Here is a 21954-nt window from a genome sequence, read left to right as displayed (position 1 = left end):
AAAATGGCCTTAGTAGGTGAACAAGGGGGTAAACTTGTGGGGGCACTGTTCCTAAAGAAATACCACGGAAGTTCCAATTTTATAAGGTTTATTCTAGATGTACCCAGATAAGCAAATGGGGAGATTGAGCAAAGGGAAAACACTGGACATAGAAACAAAATAATCTACAGTTTCTATTACTACATGTCAGGCATTTGAAGAAACATAGATGAAATCTGGCAGAATTGACAGTGGTGGCCAGGTACTGGCCAAGGGACACCTTGCTTGCCTGTATTTCAGAGGTTACATGGGAAAGAGGGGTTAATCTTTAACCAATGAGAAATTGGGTAGGTGAGGAGGGGGCTTTGCAGTTGTTCTTTTAAAAATGGTCCAGGCTGATAACTTGTTTCCTGTGGATCATGTGGGGTTTCTTCCCCAGCAATTCCGGTTTGTGTGCAAAGCTCTAGGACATCAAGGATGTCAAAGAGTGGGACTTCTCCACTGACCCCCACCCATCTATATGACCATAATCTCAAAATAATGGAATTATTGGTCAGTTGATATCCCTTGCACAAAATTGACCTCATTTATAGAAAAAGGTGGTTCATCCATTGTTCAAATGTGTATGCTTGTGTGTACAGCAGTCCAGGTTCAGATTGGTAGAGTGGTACATAGTGGGAACTTCTCTCCTGATGTACCATTTTCCCAACCTGGAGAGGTTATTTATCTCTTTTTAGAAACAATGTATACTGCAGCCCCCAATGGAACAAATAGCATGCCCATGAGCAGTTTTCATGGAGGAAAAAATTAAGGGGGTGCACAGTCTAAGCTCCCTTTTTCTGTGTGCCACAGTTCCTATCTGAATGAAGCCCTCTCTGGCCTGGGAAGCAAGGAACTCCAGAACAAGCATCCCCACCAAATCCAGGCATGTTCCCAGAGAAAGCATAATATGCAGTTAGGCAATGAGAAGTCTGCGGAGAAGATGCAACCCAGCATTTATTTCAGTTCCCGTCCTCTGATACCTGCTTTGTTCAAATCAGTTTGTGATACGCAACCCACTTCTACTATGATCCTACCTCTGAGGGTATGCGATAGATTATAAATGTCAGATTCATATTGTGAGAAGAGCTGTATGCCTTCGACGGATGAGTAGATAGGATAATTTCCTTTGTGTGTTGGACACCACTGATTTTGAAAATCTGCATGCAAACATTCTTATTCCTCACCTGAGTGAATAAGAATGAATTTCTTTAATTGTTATTAAAGGTTTTATAAGCGGCTTGACCATCCATACTCCTTTTTTGTCTGTGGGCTTATTGTGTCTTATCTCAGGCCTTTATTTACAAGCAGCATCCAAGCTGAAGACTTCATAATGTCTAATACTTGTCTGGCTAAATGGCTTGTATCTTTTGTTTTTACAGGTTTCTGTGAAAACTGTACAGCATACAAAGATTCTGATGGCCACTTAAATACAGAAAAATCTTGCCTGGAGTTTTGCTGTGGAACTTGTACAAGCCGATATTGTTGCTCAGATTTCTTACAGAAATTAGATGAAGATGTTCAACTTCTGTGTAATGAGATGTCAGAAAGGTGAATATGCTACGTTATATTTATTTCTTTGAAATATATTAGGTGTGCATTGCTTCATCTCTTAATATAACAAACTGTAATAACATATGACTCTGAATTGGGAGTAAATGAATGTATTATGGGGGAACATATGAGATCTTGGAATGCTTACAAGTACTGACCTTACCCAGACATGAGTTGCATTCAGATGCCACAAACAAATCATAGTTTGTAACATGAATGAACCTGGAATTCATGAGCTCACATGCTCACTTCCTCCTTTCCTTATGTACAGATCCTGATTTAGAAAGTTTGACTTAATTACAATTTGTTTGATATCTGAATTGGTGATTATTTCTTGGACACAAACCAAGGTCTAAATTAGGATTAAAGCACAGTTCAAATTGATGGCTCATGTCCAAGATAGTGACCCAAAACAAAATATTGTGGACAATTTCAATTTGTACAGTTGTCCTCAACCATTAAACTGGCTGGAATGGCCCCAGCAGCCACTGCTCTCCAAACCAGCAGGGCAGCCATAATAGTATACATGGAATCCAAGGAAAGGAAAATGGTCGCTGCACGCATGCGCAATGCTGCCTTTACTGCTGCTGCCTCTTTGCCCTTCCTTGCTGTCACCAGCTCCCTTCCACGCTCCCCAAATATGTCCTTTACCTTCTGCTGCCTTCTTCACTGGCTCCTCATCTACGTTTGTTCTTTAAAATGCCTGGTTATAATACTGACCGTGATCTTGTAAGATCTTGGCCAGTATTTTTGTTTGCATGAATTTCATTGTCTACAAATATACAGACTGCTTTTCTTTTTGCTTGTTTGTTTTTGAATTAACTTTTCAGACTTTTCTGTAAATTTGGTAGTTCCTGCCAGACTAGTAGCAAATCACCACTCTCTGTATATGGTTACATTGTTTGGCTTTTGGGATCCACACATGAAGGCCATGTTTAGAAACAGATATTAAGATATGCATGACTTACATCAAGTCTGTACAAATGTGGAATTCAGTCCCTTTACCCATGCTTGAGAAAACACAATCCAATCTTTTCCTGTTTTATTGATTTGTGATTTCTTAGTACAAATCAAATATATTTGAGTTATAGATGTAATATTTCCAGTATACTTCTTCTCTTGTATACTGGGCAGCTTCTAGGAACTTGCATATACTATTCTTTCAACTATCAATAAATGAGAATGGTGTTGTTTGTTTTAGATCAGGGGTAGGGAACCTGCGGCTCTCCAGATGTTCAGGAACTACAATTCCCATCAGCCTCTGTCAGCATGGCCAATTGGCCATGCTGGTAGGGGCTGATGGGAATTGTAGTTCCTGAACATCTGGAGAGCCGCAGGTTCCCTACCCCTGTTTTAGATAATGCAGGAAATGTACACAGTAAGATTTGTGTTAGTCCACAGATGTGATTCGTAAATTTGTAAAGTTAATTTGTAAATACAATTATTACCATATTCCACTATTGAGTATTTGGGCTGTGGTTGCCACATAATCTTCAATTTGTTTTGACATAGTTCCAACAGATTCAGACTAAACAGATTTTTCCTTGGTGGGTATTACATTATTTACATGAATCTTTTTCTTAGGATTTTTAAAATTAAGCATAGAGAGTAACAGTTCATTAACTGAAAGGGGGCTTTCAGGCTGGTGAATAGAACCTCTTGCACAATCTGTGGTACTGTATTTTGTATTGGTTTTGGTCTTAAGCTAATTCCAATAAATACACATACACACACACACACACACACACACACACACACACACACACACACACACACACACATACATCTATAAATAGACTTGTGCAATAATCACAAGAACACGTTCCTGGGGGTAAGCCTCACTGAATAAAATGGGACTTACCTCTGAGTAGACTTGCTTAGGATTGCTGCCATAATCCTTTCAAATTTCCACCTATCAATAAACTTCCAATTGTTGAAATTCCAGTGTATTAAAATATCCAAACTTTGAAGCATCAACAAATCATAAATTTCGATTGAAGATCTCCTAAACCAGAAAGTCTTCACTCTTGAATCCGTATTCAGGGGGAGCTGGAAAAGGACAAAGCATGCACCTGCAGATTTCAACTCATCCTTGTGGCAAACATCTATAAATAGAGCCATGATTTAATGGAAAGGAGAAGAAGCAGATTTAACACTGCAACATATTTTGACACTTATGGACATATACTTGATGTCCTTGTATATAGTATTTCATCTTAAACACACTGACTTAGAACCAAAGATGCTGCTCCAGCAGTATAATGGCATTTATACTAACGGAAAGGAACTTCTGTTGATGAAGGTGGGAGTGATTTGCTAATTCCCCTTCAACTTGTAGACCCACGTTTAGCTCTCCTGCTGGTCATGAGAGTCTGGGGGGCTCAGTGGGGTGCAACGGGATAAAGAAGGTGGGAAAATCCCATTCCATGAATTTTGTTTCATTTGCAGTACTTTAGATTCAGTCCAATCTATCACATCTTACAGCAAATGTTAACTTTCTTTACTCTTCGGAAGGCCTTTTCTAACAGTATTTAGCATCTTGCACCATCGATGAATGTATTAATCCTTTTGCACTGTGCAGCTGATTGGTGGAGAGGTTAGGGAACTCTGAAGTAGAGACCTTTGCCTCTTTATCTACACAACTGCTGTGGTTAAATCTCTGTGCAGGGGATGAGCTGCCCAGTTGTACTGATAACTAGCTCACTCCTCCATAATCTTGTGAGCTCTTTCCTCAGATAATACCAGATTTGAGACATTTCTGTCATTAACTAGTTTGTATAGCTTTATCTTAGTAAGTGATTGCATTTTTCCCCTTGCAGGCTAACAGTGAAGACAATATTAAATCTAAGCAGTTAATTTGCAATGGAGTTAAACATTTCGTTTTAATTGTTAGAAATAAAGGACAGCTGTCGGACATGAAATGATGGCTTAACAAGTTTTTTAAAAAATTAAATTTCACTTAATCTTTTTTGTGCTACAGCATGTCGGAAGAGCCTGTGATGGGAGAAGCAATGAAGTTCAGATCAGATTTTGATGATTGGGAAGCAGAGGCAAATAAAAGGTACTACTATAAACAACATAGAACTAGAGGGTTTGATCAGAAGTGCGCGTTGGGAGCTCAAGGAGTTGAGCTTACATTCTGCATTGGAAAACTGCATTCTGTGATATATATGGAAAACAGTGTTCTGGGGTGCTTTGTTATAATTGTCAAGTTTATTATCTATAGTTGCAGCTATTATGGAATAGTCTCTGGAAATTAAATAAGAGTGTATTAATAACTTCTTTGAAGTTGGTGGTCATGAATTTGTGAAACATGGGTTCAAATTAGGAATCTTAAGTGTTTTTGTTTTTTTTCACCAAAGTTTTAAATTTTTGCTGACTATTCACCTCCCTGGGGAGGTTCTATAATTGTCCAACTGCCATTGAAAAGACTGTATTTCATGTGCCCTCTAGATGAGCCTCTTTGGTGGGACAGTCGTATTCTGATGGTATACATTTGACATTTGCTTGTCTAATTTACATGGGTGCATTTTAGCTTGTGTAGCTCAAGGCTGTAAGATCCTCTCTGGTCTCAAGCCTTAACCCTTCCTTGCAGATACAAGTTGCCAGAAAGGAGCTGGCTGAGTGAGTAGTAAATGTTTCCTTGAGAGCAGGAGTTATCCCAGGGTAACTCATGGAAGCAGTGATTTAGAGCTGCCATGGCGGGATGGTTAAAAAAGAGGAGATTGAGACTTAATCCATCAAAGATGAGGTCCTGTGGCTGGGAAAAAGGGGATTGGAGGGGGAGCTGCAACTGCCTAAGTTAGATAGAGTTACTTTAACATTTTCTTCCTCTGTTAAAAGCCTGGGTGCGATCCTGAAGCCCTCCATTTCGATAGAGACCTAGGTCACACGTACAGCTAGAATAGACTTTTTCCATCTATGCCAGGCAAGGCAGTTGGCTCCTTACCAGTCCTGCTGGAACCTTGCCACCAGAGGTGTAGCTCCAAGGAGGCCGGGGTGTGTGCAGTGCACCAGGTGCACACCCCTGTGGTTGCGTGGCAGGGACGTTCCGGGGCTGGGGCGGAGGACGCACCAGTGCACTGGGCGCTTTCCCCCCTTGCTACGCCTCTGCTTGCCACCATGATCCATGTAGCAGTCACCTCCAGAGTGGATTTCTGTAACTTACTGTACGTGGGTCTACCCTTGAGACTGCTCTGGAAACTGCAACTGGTCCAGAATGCAACAGCAAGGATTCTCACTGGGACTCAGGTGAGGACACATATTCATTCTGTGTTCCACCAGTTGCACTGGTTACCAGTCAAACTCCAGATCACGTTCAAGGTTTACTGTTAATCTTTAAGGCCATGAGCGGTGTGACACCTTAATATCTGCAGGACCACATCACCCTATACTGTTGCCGGGCACTTCTGGTGCCAATCTCCTAATCCTTGGCCCCAAAGATATCTAGCTAGTCTTAATCAGAGCCAGGGTATTTTCGGCCCTGGCTTTGGCCTGATGGAACTCTCTATCAGCTGACACCAGCGCCCTGTGGGACTTTAGTTAGTTCCGCAGGGCCTGAAAAACACAGATGTTCCACCGAGCCTTTGGTTGAGGCAGCTATGACTCTTGTTCCATCTTGCTTGCCTCCTGATCTACTCCTCCTTCTCCTCCCTCGATCTGTTTATTGTTTATGGAAGGTGGGATGAAAAAACTTTAGGCTAGTACAGGAAAAAAATTGGTTCCTGGTGTGAGCATCTTTAAAAAGTGTAAGTGTAGGGGACTGAATTTTTATTATTTTAGTTGCTTGCTATGTTTTATGGAATTTGTATTGTATTTTACAATGTATGTGAACTGGCCTGAGCCTGGCTCCAGCTGGGAAAGGGCGAGATAGCAAACCCCATAAAAAATAAATAAAAGCCCTTTCTGAGCCCTTCTGTCTTGATTAATATCTCACTAGTCTCTAGTCTTGCATTCTTGGGCAAGGCACTGGAGCAGATTATTTCTTCTCATCTCCAGGGCTTCTAAAACCCCTGGCCATTGACCAGTGGGATTGATATCATCTTTTCTCCTGTTCTTTGGCTGGGGCATCAGCTGCACCCATTCCTAGTTCAATGATTTAGTTACAATGATCCATGCCTTAATTCCATCTAAACTGGACTGCAAGCAGTATACCATTAATAAAAAGGGGCGCTTTACAGATGTATGCTAATTTAAAATGTCTGGGAAGAGCTTGTGCTGTAGTCTTCTCATGCTGCTCTACAGTCTTTAGAATGCTCTTTAAGTCACCTTGTTTCTGTTAAGAGTTTACACATTAGGGAAAGCCAACTGTGAAGACTTTCAAACATTTTAAAAACTATATGTGGCAGCAGCTAGAATATGGTTATTGATTTCTGTCCCACATAAACTTGTAATCCCTTCTTGCTATCATGTATTTTAGTCATCTGTTAGTTCTGTTCAAAATACAAATATGCAAATATCTTGCTAATATATTTTTATTTTATAGTGTTCATCATTGTCCTTTTAAACATATCCTTGAAGATTTGTTTATACTTATTTGCAACTCGTATCAATTTCTAATGTAAAATTATTACAATGTAGCTGTTGTGAAGCAAACAAAATTCCAACTGCAGAACATTTTTAATAATAAAATGCCACATAAATGAGACAGAGCAGTCTTAACACATGTAGTTAAGAGAACTAGAAAATCCTCTCCAAAAAATTCTGCCAAAGGACAAAGGATAATTTAACAATGCAATCCTGGGAGTAATTTTGCATAGTATTGTACTACCACATGGAACTAGCTTCCATATTGATGTGATGTCAGCTATTGTAGGTGGCAATAAAGGAGGATTGCTCAGATTCATTAACTAGATCTTGAAAGATTGAAAAAGAATCTCTCTCTTTCTCATTAAATAATCTACCAAATAATCTACCAAACAATAATCTACCATTAAAATGTGGTAGATTATTGTTCTGAGTTCTGCATTTTGCTTATTGTTCCCTCAACCTGTTTGTGCATATCAAAGTCAAATTATATAGCCTATACAGAGAATTATTCTTTACTTATCCATAAAGAAAGTTTGGGCAGAATGAGTTAAAGCTATTAAAAATGGAGTGCAAACTTCATTTGTTTGTTTTGACTCTGAATTTACCTGTGGCCCTCAAGGATGAAAATCAGTGTTCTGTACCTTTAAGTATGATTTTTGAGCATAGAGCAAGGCGTGTCCAGAGAAGCCTGCTATGTGTTTTTTTTCCTGCTGATGTCACTGCAGACGGAACACAGAACTAGTCTTCAGTGCTTCTCAGAAATGCAGTCAGTTTCATTTTCTAGAGGGAAGAATGAAAGAGGCCTAAGGCACTGAAAAGAGTATTTTTAAAGACTTTTGCTGGAAACCAGAATGGGGTAAGCTTTAACTGTTCTGTATGCTGGCATTTTTCATGCTTAAAATTGTGAACCTTGGGAATTTCCTAATCAGTTTTAATTTTGCAATTACTGTAGGAAACAACTGAGTTTACTGAACCTGCCTTTGTCAAATACAAAACCACCTTTATAAAATGCAGTAATTTTTCTGATCAGTTAGACCCTCACAGTAGCTAGTCAAAATTTTCAATTAAAATATTTATGTCTTTTATCCATTGAACATGTAATATTAACACAATTAATTACTCACTTCTTGGCAACCCTGTATTTTTACAGATTCCATATGAAACTGACATGACATAGTTTCTGAAATGCAACAGTTTCTAAAGCTGAAAGACAATTCTTCAAGTTGGAAATGTTATTTAAATGACTTTCATCTTTATTCAGCAATTACAATATTTGAACTGGGTTTTGAACTTGGTTTACATTAAACTAAAAAGTTTTGAGTGATAAATCATTTCTTCTTTCACAGCAGTGGTTTCTACATAGCCAAATAGTACATCAAATGTGGGATTATGTTTTTCTTTTGTCATAAGTATATTTTTATCCAACTGAATTGAAAGGGAATAAAATATGGCAACTCATTCTTAATACAACCAAAAAATCAGGAAATGCAGTGATCTCCAATGAATGTATGTCTGTTAAATCCCATAACTTTGCTGTTTTTACCTTTTAAAAAAAACGTGGCCAGGGCCCCTTCCACACATGCAGAATAATGCACTTTCAATTCACTTTCAATGTACTTTGAAGCTGGCTTTTACTGTGCAGAATAGCAAAATCCACTTGCAAACAATTGTGAAAGTGGATTGAAACTGCATTATTTTGCATGTGCGGAAAGAGCCCAGGAATAGATTGTAGTAACCTGAATTGTAGTACCTGATTGTAGTACCTGAAGGGTAAAACTATATGTTACTCACCTGTCTGTATACTGAAATTATAGCAGCTGTTTCTCATAGGCAGGGAGAGGATAATGAGTACTCAGTCAAGTCTGGGGAAAGACTTAACTTTTCCCCAGCTTTGCCTTTCTCTGTAGGACCTGGTGCGTTTATTTTACAAGTATGAATGTAAAGCACTGTGGGAAGAAAAGCAACTTGAGGGTGGTAGAAGGAGGGGAAGCATGTGGTGAGGAAAGGGATAAGCATCCACTTCTCTCCCCCCTCAAAAGCTACTCTTTGCAGTTAGCAGTCATTGGACTAATATATCTTCTATTGTACTTGCTATACTTTTGTCTAACACTGGACTCACCAGCCCATGGGAAACCTTGGTTGCTCACACAGGCCTCCTGCTGTATAGCAAGGAGGGCCTAGCCAAAACCATTGTTGCCAGGTAAGTTATGGGGGGAGGGTTTAAATCCATGGCATGCCTAAAGAGAGGCTCAGTATGACTATAAACACTGAGTTGACAGAAGACAAGAGATATGGTCATGTGATGACAGGGCCAGCCACAGAAGCCATGTGGCTTACTCTGTCTCCTTCCACACATGCAGTGATCTCCAATGAATGTATGTCTGTTAAATCCCATAACTTTGCTGTTTTTACCTTTTAAAAAAAACGTGGCCAGGGCCCCTTCCACACATGCAGAATAATGCACTTTCAATCCACTTTCAGTGCACTTTGCAGCTGGATTTTACTGTGCAGAATAGCAAAATCCACTTGCAAACAACTGTGAAAGTGGATTGAAAGTGCATTATTCTGCATGTGCGGAAGGGACCTTAGTGAAAAAGTTGTTTCCAAATGTACTTGTTCATCAACCAGAGCAGACTTCAGCATGCCTTTCTATAAGAAGGGATATTACTTATATGAGTACTGATACATAGAAGAGGGCTGTAGAGGAAAAGTTGACTACTCTCCTTAAACGTGGGTTAGGATTTTGAACGAACACACACTGCTTTTAAAACATATTTCTGAAGTTTATTGAATTCAGTGCCATTCAACAAACTATAGTTAACTGGCATACCATGCATACAATCAGTTGAATAAGAGCCAATAAAGACAAAACTATTGAACCAACTAAAATCAAAATATAAAACTTATCCATAATGGCTTAGTAGTTATAATAAAAAGCAAGCAAGTCTCATTGTCAAAATAGACTCTAGCTGGAATGAGGTAGCATTGTATAGTATCAGCAGTTACAGGCGGGAAGAAGCAAAAAAGGGGGGGGGGTTTATTGAGGTCTGCACCTGCTCAATAAACAAAAAGATGCATAAGGCAAAAAATTTAAAACAATATAACTTTAAAACACTCTGGTAGTGTAACTTTACAGACAAAATATAAGCAGAGACTAAACACAGTTAAATCAACTGGCAGAGATTAACAACATATAAAATTAAGATAACAGGCAGAGTTTTCTCACATAGCAACAGCTAGAATGGGCACCTTTCTGTCTGGTGATACTGTCCCCAGTACTGCCTTTTCTCCTCCTGAAGTTTAGCGCAGGTTGCTAAACCCTGCTGCTCAGATCCAAGCCTCTTCAGAAATGGTAAATATCACCTCTAATTCCCCGCAATCACTAAGCCCATCTCCAAACCTATCCTGTCAACTCTATATACATCCTAGGACTGTGTGAATTTTCTGCTGCTTTGAAACTTACACTTGTGTATTTTATTATTTTCCTTTCAATAAAACTGTCAGATTTTTATTCTGTTGTCCTGAGGATTTCTCAAGGAAACCTATTCCCATAAACATCGATGGAAACGAACTTGAGCTTACCCTGCCTCTCACTAAGCAAGGTCTGACCCCACTAATCCCCATTCTAAAAGGAGCAGATCCCCAGCACTCAGGGTAACAGTAGTCTATGCAACATATGGTTGGCACAGTGTGATGCAGTGTATAGTTAACAAATATTCTTGATTTAGAGTATTGATCATCTGCAAAGAACTGTGTGCACAATTCAAGCCCTGTAACCATGTACATAAAAGGTGGCAAATGGAAGTTCCTGTGTGGATCAGTCAGCCCTTGAATGGGGAGATGGTGTTAGCACATGGTGTCATCAGCTACCACATTCAGCCTCCAGGGGCTAATTCATGCATATAGCATACCCCTGTTTGCTATAATATAGCATATTGGATATAACAGTGATAGAGTGATGTGCGTCGCAGAAGCAAATCCGGTGCCCTCAGAGCCCGTGAAGTGCATTGAGAAACTGAGAGGAATGGGAGCCTACAACTTTCCCCAGATATCTTCCAGATATTAAGTGCTGGAAAGAACTGGGAATTGGTCAAGTTGGTCAGCCATGTGGTAGCTTCTGGGTTTTGCCTGCAAGCCCAGAGTATGTGGCAATCTCTGGTAAATTAAGAGGCACATGGATTGAGGGATCCAGAAATGTCATCACATAAGTGTACCACAGAATACTGTACAAGCCCTGTGCCCCTGGTGGGCCACTGCGAGTAGCAGAGAGCTGGACTCGATGGACTTTGGTCTGATCCAGCTGGCTTGTTCTTATGTTCCAGCAGTGCCCTGGTGAATGCCCCTAATTATGGAACTTGCTGTAATAATTTGATGCTTGTATCGTGCTTTTAATACAATATCTCAATAACTCTTACACAATCCTATAAAACAGGTAATGTGGGTGTGGCTGAGACTCGGAGATAAGCATCTATCTCGTCGCTAGTCTAAACTGGGAGTTAATGACTGAATTAGAAAAACCTGAACAATCCTAACCTCATCCTGCTGCATAGCCCTAACCACACTTATTGAGCTAGAAGACCTGTGGTCTAATTCAATGTAAGGCGGTTTCACACATTTTTGACATAAAAACTGAGTAGAATAACTATGACTGACTTTGTTTTCAGAGCAATAACAGGCCCTTTAGAGATAAACATATGCTTCTGTAAATGAGACTAGGACATGGGATTCCAAAATAAATCTGTGTAAATAAAAGATGGATAAATAAAAGGTGTGTTATGTCTTATGTGTTATATTTCCAAGTCTTCTTGTAGGATGGGAGAGCAGGGTAGAACATTGTAGGATAGAGCATTGTAAGACCTTTAACTACTGAAAATCCTGTTGAGCCTTTTTTACGTAAGAGAATGTAACAATTATTGACCACTTTAAAAATAGTCTGTTCCTTATTTCCTCCAGTCCAGTCTCCAAGCATTTCCACTCACAAATATTTCTGAACCTGACTAGTGGGAAAATGATATCTGGGGCTGGGTCACAGAGGTTTGGTGCTCCTCACTCATGCATCACTTTTGTTCAAAAATTTAGATGTACACACACTTTGTTTTCTGTGTGGTTGTGACAGATGCACATTTAAACAGGTAGATCTGCTGCTGTCACATGTACTTCAAGGTATAGTTCTTGTGTTTACTTAAATTGAACACCTGTTTGCAGGGAGATTCTAGCACCTTGAGGGGGGTAGTCAAGAATTTAAGGTTCGTGGCTCTTCTCTCATTTTCTATAGGCTTGAATAAAGTTTGCATGCTGTAGTAATTGTGCAGAGAAGAAATGGAGTAAACTGGAAATAGCCACAGCAGATGAGAGACAAGCTCACTGGGGAGGGTATTTATTTCACTTATCTATAGATTGATTTTCTACTCATCACCAAAGGTATAAGTCGTTGGGTGTGGGATACATTTAAACCCTAGTCTGTTTCTGAACTCAGGGTTACCTTCAGGGTTACCTTTTGCTTCCATTTGGCTCATTTGAGGTCCAGACTCCACATTGTATCTTCAAACTTACCCAAACATGTCTAAAGCAGGGGTGTTATGTAGCTCTTCCTTTACACATCGTCTTCTGCTCTGCAGCTTCAATCTCTCCCCAATTATTTCTTGTCCAGTTGGAATCAAACCCCCACCTGGGAAATAGAACATCAAGGAGTAACTGTAAGTAGAGGAGAGGAGAGTGACTCCATGAACAATTTTTCAGTATTTATTTTGAACTAAGCACCAAAAGGGGGAGGGGATTAAAGTATGTAGATGCAGGTGGTTGTAGGTTTTCTGGGCTTGATGCTTGTGGTCTGATAGTTTTTGCTTCTAACGTTTTACCTGCATCTATGGCTGGCATCTTCAGATGTATATCATGGTAAGATATATTTCTCTCCATGGCACAGTGTGGACCAGCACGCAGTGTTCCCCCCTGTGCCCCAGAGAGAAACACATTTTACTGTGACATGCCTCTGAAGATGCCAGCCATAGATGCAGGCAAAACGTTAGGAGCTAAAATTTCCAGATCACAATCATACTGCCCGGGAAACCTACAATAGATACCGTATATACTCGCGTATAAACCGAGTTTTTCAGCCCTGTTTTAAGGCTGAAAAATGCCCCCCTCAGCTTATGCACCAGTCCTGGCTCTTCAGGCCTCTGCTGAGGCTGGGGGCGTGGCCGGGACGACCTCCCTACAGGTGCACACGCCACTTGTTGCTGCCCTCCTCGGAGGGTGAAGGGGAACCCTGGCTGGCTGGGCTTCCTCAAACCCCAGGAGGCAGAGGGAGCTCCTTATTTGGGCAGTGACTCCCCCTGACGTCATTGCCCAAATAAGGAGCTCCCTCCACCTCCCTGCTGGGTTTGAGGAAGCCCAGCCTGCCAGGAGGTGGAGGGAGCTCCTTATTTGGGCAGTGACTCCCCCTGATATCATTACCCAAATAAGGAGCTCCCTCCACCTCCTGGTTGCTTGGGCTTCCTCAAACCCAGCTGGGAGGTGGAGGGAGCTCCTTATTTGGGCAATGACATCAGGGGGAGTCACTGCCCAAATAAGGAGCTCCCTCTGCCTCCCAGCTTCCCACCTTCGGCTTATACGCCAGCCAATATGTTTCCTCAGGTTTTGGTAGTAAAATTAGGTCCTCGGCTTACAGACGAGTTTATACGGTAGTTGATTCAGGTTTTTGACAATGCATATAAACAATCTCATACTAAGTCTTAGTTTTCTCATGCTGATGCCATAAAACACAAAAGTTCATAGCCTCCAAGTAGTTTAAAAAGGAAAAGTCACAATGTAAGGCAGTTGGAGGAACTTGCGCAAATCCTACATTACACAAGTAGGGGTTATGCCATACTAACTTCACACCAATATCCATGCAATTAAATGTGATACATAGGGGAAAAATAAACATGAAAGAGTCATTCACTTGCAATAAAATATTGCTGTTTAGTCTTCTGGGAAAGTGTGACTTATGGACAACTGTAAGGGAAAATGTGGTGCACAACCAATAAAAAGCAGAAAATTAGTGTAGCAAGTCAAAGCATTAATTTATGTGCCATTAATTTATGGCTGTATAGTTTAAACTGGTTGTGCTGCAAATTTGATTGCATAATGAGGTAAGGTGTTGCCTTTTTCTTAGTCACTGTCTACCTGCAGGACTGACAAGCAGTGCTTTTGGGGGCACAGCTAGATGACAGGGTTCCTGGGAGAAGTTGCCATTGTTCGACCACTGAAATTGTCTTGCTTCAGAAATGTTGAGCTCAAGACCACAGTGTGAAGGGGAGAAAAACTCTTCCTGCACCTGAGCAGGACCCAACCTCCTATTCCATTTTTAAAGCAAGACAATTCTGGCAGTAAAGTGAGACTTCCCTAAGTTGTCCCTGGGGATGGTGCATCATTTAGTTGTTCCCCCACTCTGACACTGCCAAGGTTCCTTCCTCTGTGTAGCTCTTGTATACTCTGTTTCACATAAAGATGATATAAGATCCTCCACCACAGAACAAAGCATTCCAGACCTTCTTTGTTGTAGTATGCTCCACCTGGGTCCTAGTGCCTACCTAGCCCTGTTCCCCTCATCCATTTGAAAGTAAAATTTGGCATACATTTGGCATAAATTCTTTTGTGTCAAAGTACCATGTTCAGTGATGCACAAAATAATGGTTTTGATAAAGGCAGTGCATAAAAAGTAATGATAATTCTCATATTTGGTTGGGACTATATTCTAATCTGGATTCATGCAACTTTCTCAACCGCTGCACCTCAACGGACTGAACTATCATCTTTCTGTGGAACACAGTATAGCTGCTGTGCACAAGAGGCAGTAGTGCAGCAAAGTATCCACACAAGTTTCCCCCCATGCTTTCCTTGTCTCATCCCTCTACAAATGCCATTTGTTTTGTACAACCGGAAGGCTTTTGTTTGAGGGTTAAAAAAAGTCAGTATTGTCTAGATTGCTGTGGTATTATAACAGTGTGTTGGTTCCCAACTTGAATTTGGAAAAAGTAAATTTAAAGAGTCACAAGGGAAAATATCCTGTTCCTTTTTCTTTATAAATTTGCAACATGCCTAGATCCTTTTTTCCCCCTATAGCGTCATAATGATAATGAAAGCTGTGAATGTTGCAGCAATATTTCTGTAGCACCATAATGATAATCACTGGTTCCTTAAAAAAAAAGTCCTCCAGTGACATGGGGAAAATAGTGGCTATGGTGACTAAATGAGGAAAATCCCACTGATGGTGGAGGGTTATGTTCCTATCCCCTTAGGCACTGTGCTGGTTGTGATTGGTGTTAGTTCGGCACTAAGAAGATTGGGGTTCACATGGAAAAATAGTTTGTATTACTTCAGTGCAAATAGGATCACTGAAATAGGACCCCTGCATTGTACTGGAACAGAAGGTCTCATTTACCTCTGTGAAGTGATTCTGAGAGAGAAAGATGTGAAGCTTACCCCTTCTGGTTCCTCCCCTCCTGGTTCCTCCTCTGCTGTCAGTGCCTTTGAATAGCCTAGTCAGTGGCTTAAGGACTAATGTACCATTTGCTAAAGTTCTTTAAGTAATTTATATAAACAGGAAACACAGATTGTTAGGAAAACAATTTACAGGAAAGGCAAGTATATAGTAGGATTGGCTAAAGGAAAACAAATGGAAAGACAAAACTAGCTAAAGTTAATTTTCACAGGGAGGATATCCCCCCTCTTTGTAATCTGAGGGCAGGTTTGTCTTTGCTCTTCCAAGTTTCCATGACTGGACAAACCAAAAGATGACATGGACAAAGTGTCTGAGCACCCCTATTTTGGGGATTGCTGCAGAGAGTAACCTCCCTTTTCTGGATCAATGGCAACTGAAGGACTTGTTTTCTATTACCAACAATATTACCAATTATGGACTGGTGGCTTGGTGGCCATGCCCTCCAACATGATGATGCTCCACTGCACTGAGCTTTCCTATGTAATCCATGACACTAAAACTGCTCTCACTATGTCGGTGGGGATCTGATTACCTCTTCCAGGAAATATACTTGCATTAACTTAGCATCAGAATGTCCACCACCACCACCACCCCCCCCCCCCATATTGCATCAGAACCTGAAACAATATATACCTTCTTAACTTCATGTTGTCCATACTAGGCTTGGGAAATATCTCGGCAAAGCAGGGAAGGCAGGATTAATGGCGAACGATGTTATGGAGATACTCCCAAGAACACATCTGCTGTAAGGAATTAAGACAGATTAAAATTTCCATGTAGAAACTTCCAGGCTCTCAGATGGAGGCTTTCCCTAGCCTTCCTAATTGGTGATGTCTTGTGTACCAATGTTTGGCAACACTGCTACTGAGCTACAGACCATCCTTGAAGGTGTGGCTTCTGAATAATAAGATCGATGTATTGGCCTCAGCAATCAAGAAAGTGTTGGGAACAGTATGAGCAGGTGTGTCTTATATCACAGTGATGTTGAGTAACAGCAACAGTCCTTGTCCTTCATAAGCTGTAATGTTTATCCCCCCAACTGTACTAAGAATTTCTTGTTAAAATCATAGGAAAGGTTGAATAGCCATAGAACATAAGAACTAGCCTGCTGGATCAGACCAGAGTCCATCTAGTCCAGCACTCTGCTACTCGCAGTGGCCCACCAGGTGCCTTTGGGAGCTCACGTGCAGGATGTGAAAGCAATGGCCTTCTGCTGCTGCTGCTCCTGAGCACCTGGTCTGCTAAGGCATTTGCAATCTGAGATCAAGAGGATCAAGATTGGTAGCCATAGATCAACTTCTCCTCCATAAATCTGTCAGTTGGCTGCTCCTATGGGTCTTGAGCCTAATTTCCCTTACTAACAGAATAAAGCATTTGTTTACACGAATAGGAAAGAACAGTAGATGAGTTCAAGATGTTTGTGGATGTGCTTTTTCCAACTTTTCTATGAGCTTCAGGAATTAGTGAAGCAATATTGATGCTGCCAAATGGCTCAGTGCAGTTTTGTGCAGCTGATCCCCTTGCTTTTTATGAGTAACTTTTGTTTAGAGTTCAAAGAACCAAAGGGCTCTGAATTGCCTTACAACACAATATTTTGTTTGGTTCCAATGTGTACTAGCGAAAGGGCAGTGACTGACTTGATCTTTAATACAGCATAGACTTCTTTTTTTGCTCAGATTGCAGGAGCCAAATACAGCTGCTTGACAAAAGACGATGAACCCCTTAAATTCTTTAAGTTATTTTGAGCGCTTGTAGAAATAGTTCAAACTAGAAATCCCAACAAACAGGGCTGACATCAAACATCCATTCTCTCTGCCTCTTTATTATGGATTAGAATATCTGGGGACAAGAGCCATGGTACTTCTGAACAATGCCCCAGTCACTGCTGGTGCTAAATAAACAAGAGGGGTAACTTTAAAACCAAATCTTTGACTGTGTGTGTTTTTGAGGGTCTGGGGGTTTCGTTTTTTTGTGAGGGCTTAAGAGGGGTTTTGTTTTCACTGTTTGTTTGCTTCAGGCTTCTGAGAGGTAAGGCTTTTGGTGAATCACCAGCTCTATTTAACTGCCATTCAGCTCTTTTGAGCAGTCTCTGAGAGGCAGTGAAAGGGAGCAGAAGGAAGCCAAACAGAGAGCCAAAGGTGAGCTCTGTTTTGGGGTGGGGGGGGGGGGGGGGGATAACCTTAAAACCATAATAGTGTGATTCCATACCTTAGCAGGGCATATCAGGTTTCACTTCCACTTCCTTCTTTTTGATACAAGTGTATGTTCATATCTGTTTCCTTCGAGTTGGGTATGTTCTTTTTTTGCACAGTGTAAATCATTTTTTGCACGCAGTCATTTTTTTTGCTCCAGACTTAAAATTTTTCCATATGAGGTCTTGATCATTTTCTTAAAATGTACTAAAAAACCAGCCTAATAAGGGAAACTCTGTACTGTCGCTGAAAGTTATCATTCATGCCTTTTCATTATGTAACATATTATTTCACTGTTTATTGGTTTAACTGAAGAATACTCCTAATTCTTCATTGTGTTGAACAGAAAAAAAAGTTTTTCCAGTTATGCATGATATATATTTTATAAAAATCCATAGAATGAAAGACTTAATTCTCAAATGTCTTTTTTGTACTTCAGCTTTGGGACCTTTGTAGCAATTGGAGTTACACTCTTTGTGCTGTTTATTGTGACTGTTATTCTCTGTTTCACCTGCTCCTGTTGCTGCTTGTATAAAGCATGCCGAAGGACACCACAGCGTAAGTATTGTCTGTCACTTCCCCTTTTGTTTTGCCTAATAAAAAGAAGAGAGCCATTGTCAAACCAGAAGAGAAAGAAAATCTGCATGGCAAGGAAACTTCTTAGTAGTTCTGGGATCAAGATGCAGAAGGCAATTGGTTCAGTCTTATGCAAGTCTGGTCTGCTCACACTGTACAACAAGATGATAGAAAATGCTATAATTTTTCAGACTGCAGGTGTGAAGAGTCATCATTTGAATGCTGTGTCATGTAACAACTTTCCAAAAATTAACATTTAGCCCCTCAGAGAAAGAGTTTTTGTCCTAATCCTTTGCATTCTGTTCTAATTTTCAATTACAGGGAATTATTAATGTAAGAGAACTGAGGAACATATATTCTCTTACCTACATTCCAAAGTGGTAAAGTTCTTTTTGCCACCTGGGACCAAACATCATTTCAGGGTTCAGCATAATTTTGTAACATGGCCATCTTCACCCATCCTATACATCCATTCCCCCGAGTCATGTTCCCTTTCTCAAATGACATACATAAACCATGTAGTAATGGGTTTGCAGGCCAGCCTAGGTACCTATTTCTGTTCCTCACCGATGATAATTAGGCCTTGTCTACCACCTCAGCACTCTGTCACCTGATTGCCATCTCCTGCTGCATTGTCTGGCAAATCTTAAATATCCCTTAAAATTTCCAGTGCTTAATAATATAATCGTGTCTAAGGCCATATCTGTTCATTCTGCTGCATGAGTAGACTAACAGTGCAATCCTAAAGAGAGTTAATTGATTCATTTCAGTCTGCTTAGATTGGAGTAACCCTGCATAGGATTGTACTGTAAACCTTTGCTGGAGGAACGCTGAATAGAATTATTGAAGTTGGCAATGTTTCAGGAACAGTCAAGAATAGCTAGTTAATGGAGCAAATGAAGATGGGAAAACTTACATTTTTGGTAATCTGTTTTTAAAACGGTAGGTAAATATTTGTTTGACAGTTTATACATAAATGATCCTAGATTTAGAAAAGAGACATTTGAATCTGTAATTTGAAGGTGGTTTCCAACCCGTAATTAACATATTTGAAAGGAAATGGCAGGAATGCGTTTAGATTTGGAAGAAGATTAGGAAAAAGATGTACCTGATGTTAGAGTAAAATGTTTCAGATAGAAAGTTCCAAGTATCTGGGAGAGTCAGCAGCTAGGTTTAAAAATAAGGACCATCTTGGAAGGACACATAGCAAGGGCTTCGTATGCTGGGAGGTTAACTCCGCAGAGGGTAGTTACTCCCTTCTGCTCTCACTGATTTCATTGAGTGTAGTCTGAAGTAACTCTGCCTGGGATTGCACAATAAGCCTCTTTTCTTCACCTTCTATTCTACTTCTCCACCATGGGCATGTATTAGGGATAATTTAAAAAATTCTGCTGCTGAGCTGCTAAAAGGTAAAGGGGGGGGGGGATTTTGTGAAAAAGAGAGCAGGTGTTGTTCCATCACAAATTGCTGACCTTCCTGGCTCTCTCTGTTTTTGCAGCTATTGTAACAACTACTACAGCCACAACTGTGGTGCAAGTGCCATATCCCCAACAGCCTGGGACATCACCAGGTTACCCTGGAGGTTACCATGCAGGATATCATCCTGTGCCAGTGCAGCCACAGCCTGGAGCACCAGTAGCACCCTACCCGACACAGTACCCTCCACCTTACCCCATGCAGCCTGCAGGACCACCAGCCTACCACGAAACAATGGCAGGTAAGAGGACCAAAACTGGTCAAGTAAAGCCTCTGAAACCATTGGTTTTCCTTCCTGAAATGGCCTAGTGATGAAAAGGACTGCATTGTTTTTTACTTTTGTGGTTTACTTATGCAAAGTCTCCTGCCACACCTAGTGGACTTCCTCTGTTTAAAACATATATTCAGTGCAAAAACTTTATAAAGATTAGTCACATTTACTCTTTTAATTAAAAAGCAATTTAACCATTCATACGATTCCGCTTCTACAAGATTATCTAAATTTGCTTCAATTATTGGGTTCTTTTGCACTTTTGAGGAATTAGAACTGTGGTTCCAAGGTGAGCTTTAATGTACTTATTCATATTAAAATCCCACAGTGCTCCATCCCCAAATCAGCAAGTGTTAACTGAGAAGAGTCTTACTGCTCTTTCATGAATATGGGTTGCAACTCATGGCTGTAGGTAGGACACTTTTGCTAGGAGGCTGACAAACCTGATCAGGAGGGATTTAAACTGAGTTATGTAGGGGAGGGAGACAGTATTCAAGTGGGCAGGAGTTTTCTATTGCTGGAGATAATCACCTGAAAGTTACAGAGAGAACTGAGTGAATAAAACCCAACAGTGGGAGGGAAAAAAACTTTAAAAAGCAGCCAGGGGGAATGAACCATGGCCTTAGATATCTCTTCACTAATTCACAGAGCATGGGAAATAAACAAGATGAACTTGAACTCTTAACACAGCAAAGCAAATATGATGTAGTAGGCATAACTGAAACCTGGTGGGAGGAGTCTCATTATTAGAATGTAATATTTGAGGGTATAACCTATTACAGAAAAATAGACCAACTTGGAAAGGAGGAGGAGTAGAATTATACATCAGGGATGATTACGGTACACCTGTGAGTCTCCTGGAAGCCAGGTTGAAAGCATCTGAGTGAAAATTAAGTGAAACAATGGTAATCTCACTATGGGAGTCTATTACAGACCCCCAAGTGAAACTGAAGAATTGGATTATGCCTTCCTGGAATGGACAACCAAACTTTCAGAAAGAAAAGAAGTAGTAGTAATGGGAGTCAAACTCTGCCAAGACTATAAGGTTCAATAAATGCTTCATTTGCCTTGCAAATAGTTTCATGGTCCAGAAGGTGGAAAAGGCAACCAGGGAATCAGCTGTTTTAGATCTGCTCCTACCCAACAAGAGTGGGGTGAAAGTGATAGGATCCTTAGGTGGGAGTGATCAGGATCTCCAGGAGTTAGAAAGAACTTCCTGACAATAAGGACAGTTTGACACTAGAATATGCTGCCTCAGAGAATGGTAGAGTCTTCTTCTTCGGAGGTTTTTAAACAGGCTGGATGACCATCTGTCAGGACTGCTTTGATTATGTCTTCCTGCATGGCAGGGAGTTGGATAGCCCTTGTAGTCTCTTCCAACTCTCTGATGCACTTCTTAATATTTTTTCTTCTTTTTTATCCTGTTTTCTCTAAATTGATGCATTAAATCATCTCAAAATTTCACTATTGTGCATCAGAGGAACTGAAAAATACTTATTCCCCATTCCACTGTGTACTTTAAGAGATAAGTCTCTGTTCACCTTCCTCCCACTGACTGCCTCTCTCCAACACATCATCTTCTGAACTCTTTTAAAAGGTACAGCAAACAGCTGGCATGAGCACTTGATCGCAGGCATCTTCTCTTAACATGTCCAGGTGTTTCTGCAGCATGTCCTGGTTCTGTTCTGATAGGTGCTACCAGTGGGCCACCTTTTTTCCTTGCCCCTGATCACTTTACAATGGCAATGTCATGGTCTAAGCTTCACCCTTTACTTCTTCAAATAGGAAAGGAGCTTGCCCCTTTGGTCCACTGACCTCCGTTTTCCTCAGACAGCTTCCTTCATTCTCCCATTTTG

The 21954-nt window shown here is 40.6% G+C and overlaps 1 protein-coding gene across 1 annotated transcript in view; it reads left to right on the top strand.

Moving 5' to 3' along the window:
* Positions 1–21954, top strand: part of SHISA5 (shisa family member 5) — a 34379-nt gene that overhangs the window by 8032 nt on the left and 4393 nt on the right. Inside the window, exons 2-5 of the mRNA XM_048490197.1 lie at positions 1401–1569; positions 4553–4633; positions 18215–18333; positions 19850–20068. Of these exons, the coding sequence (XP_048346154.1) occupies positions 1401–1569; positions 4553–4633; positions 18215–18333; positions 19850–20068 (588 nt within the window). The remainder of the gene's footprint in view (positions 1–1400; positions 1570–4552; positions 4634–18214; positions 18334–19849; positions 20069–21954) is intronic.

Source organism: Sphaerodactylus townsendi, linkage group LG03 (assembly GCF_021028975.2).
Source record: "Sphaerodactylus townsendi isolate TG3544 linkage group LG03, MPM_Stown_v2.3, whole genome shotgun sequence".
NCBI classification, from domain to species: Eukaryota; Metazoa; Chordata; class Lepidosauria; order Squamata; family Sphaerodactylidae; genus Sphaerodactylus; species Sphaerodactylus townsendi.
The sequence above is the reverse complement of the archived record's forward strand: the minus strand, read 5'-3'. Positions and strand labels throughout refer to the sequence as shown.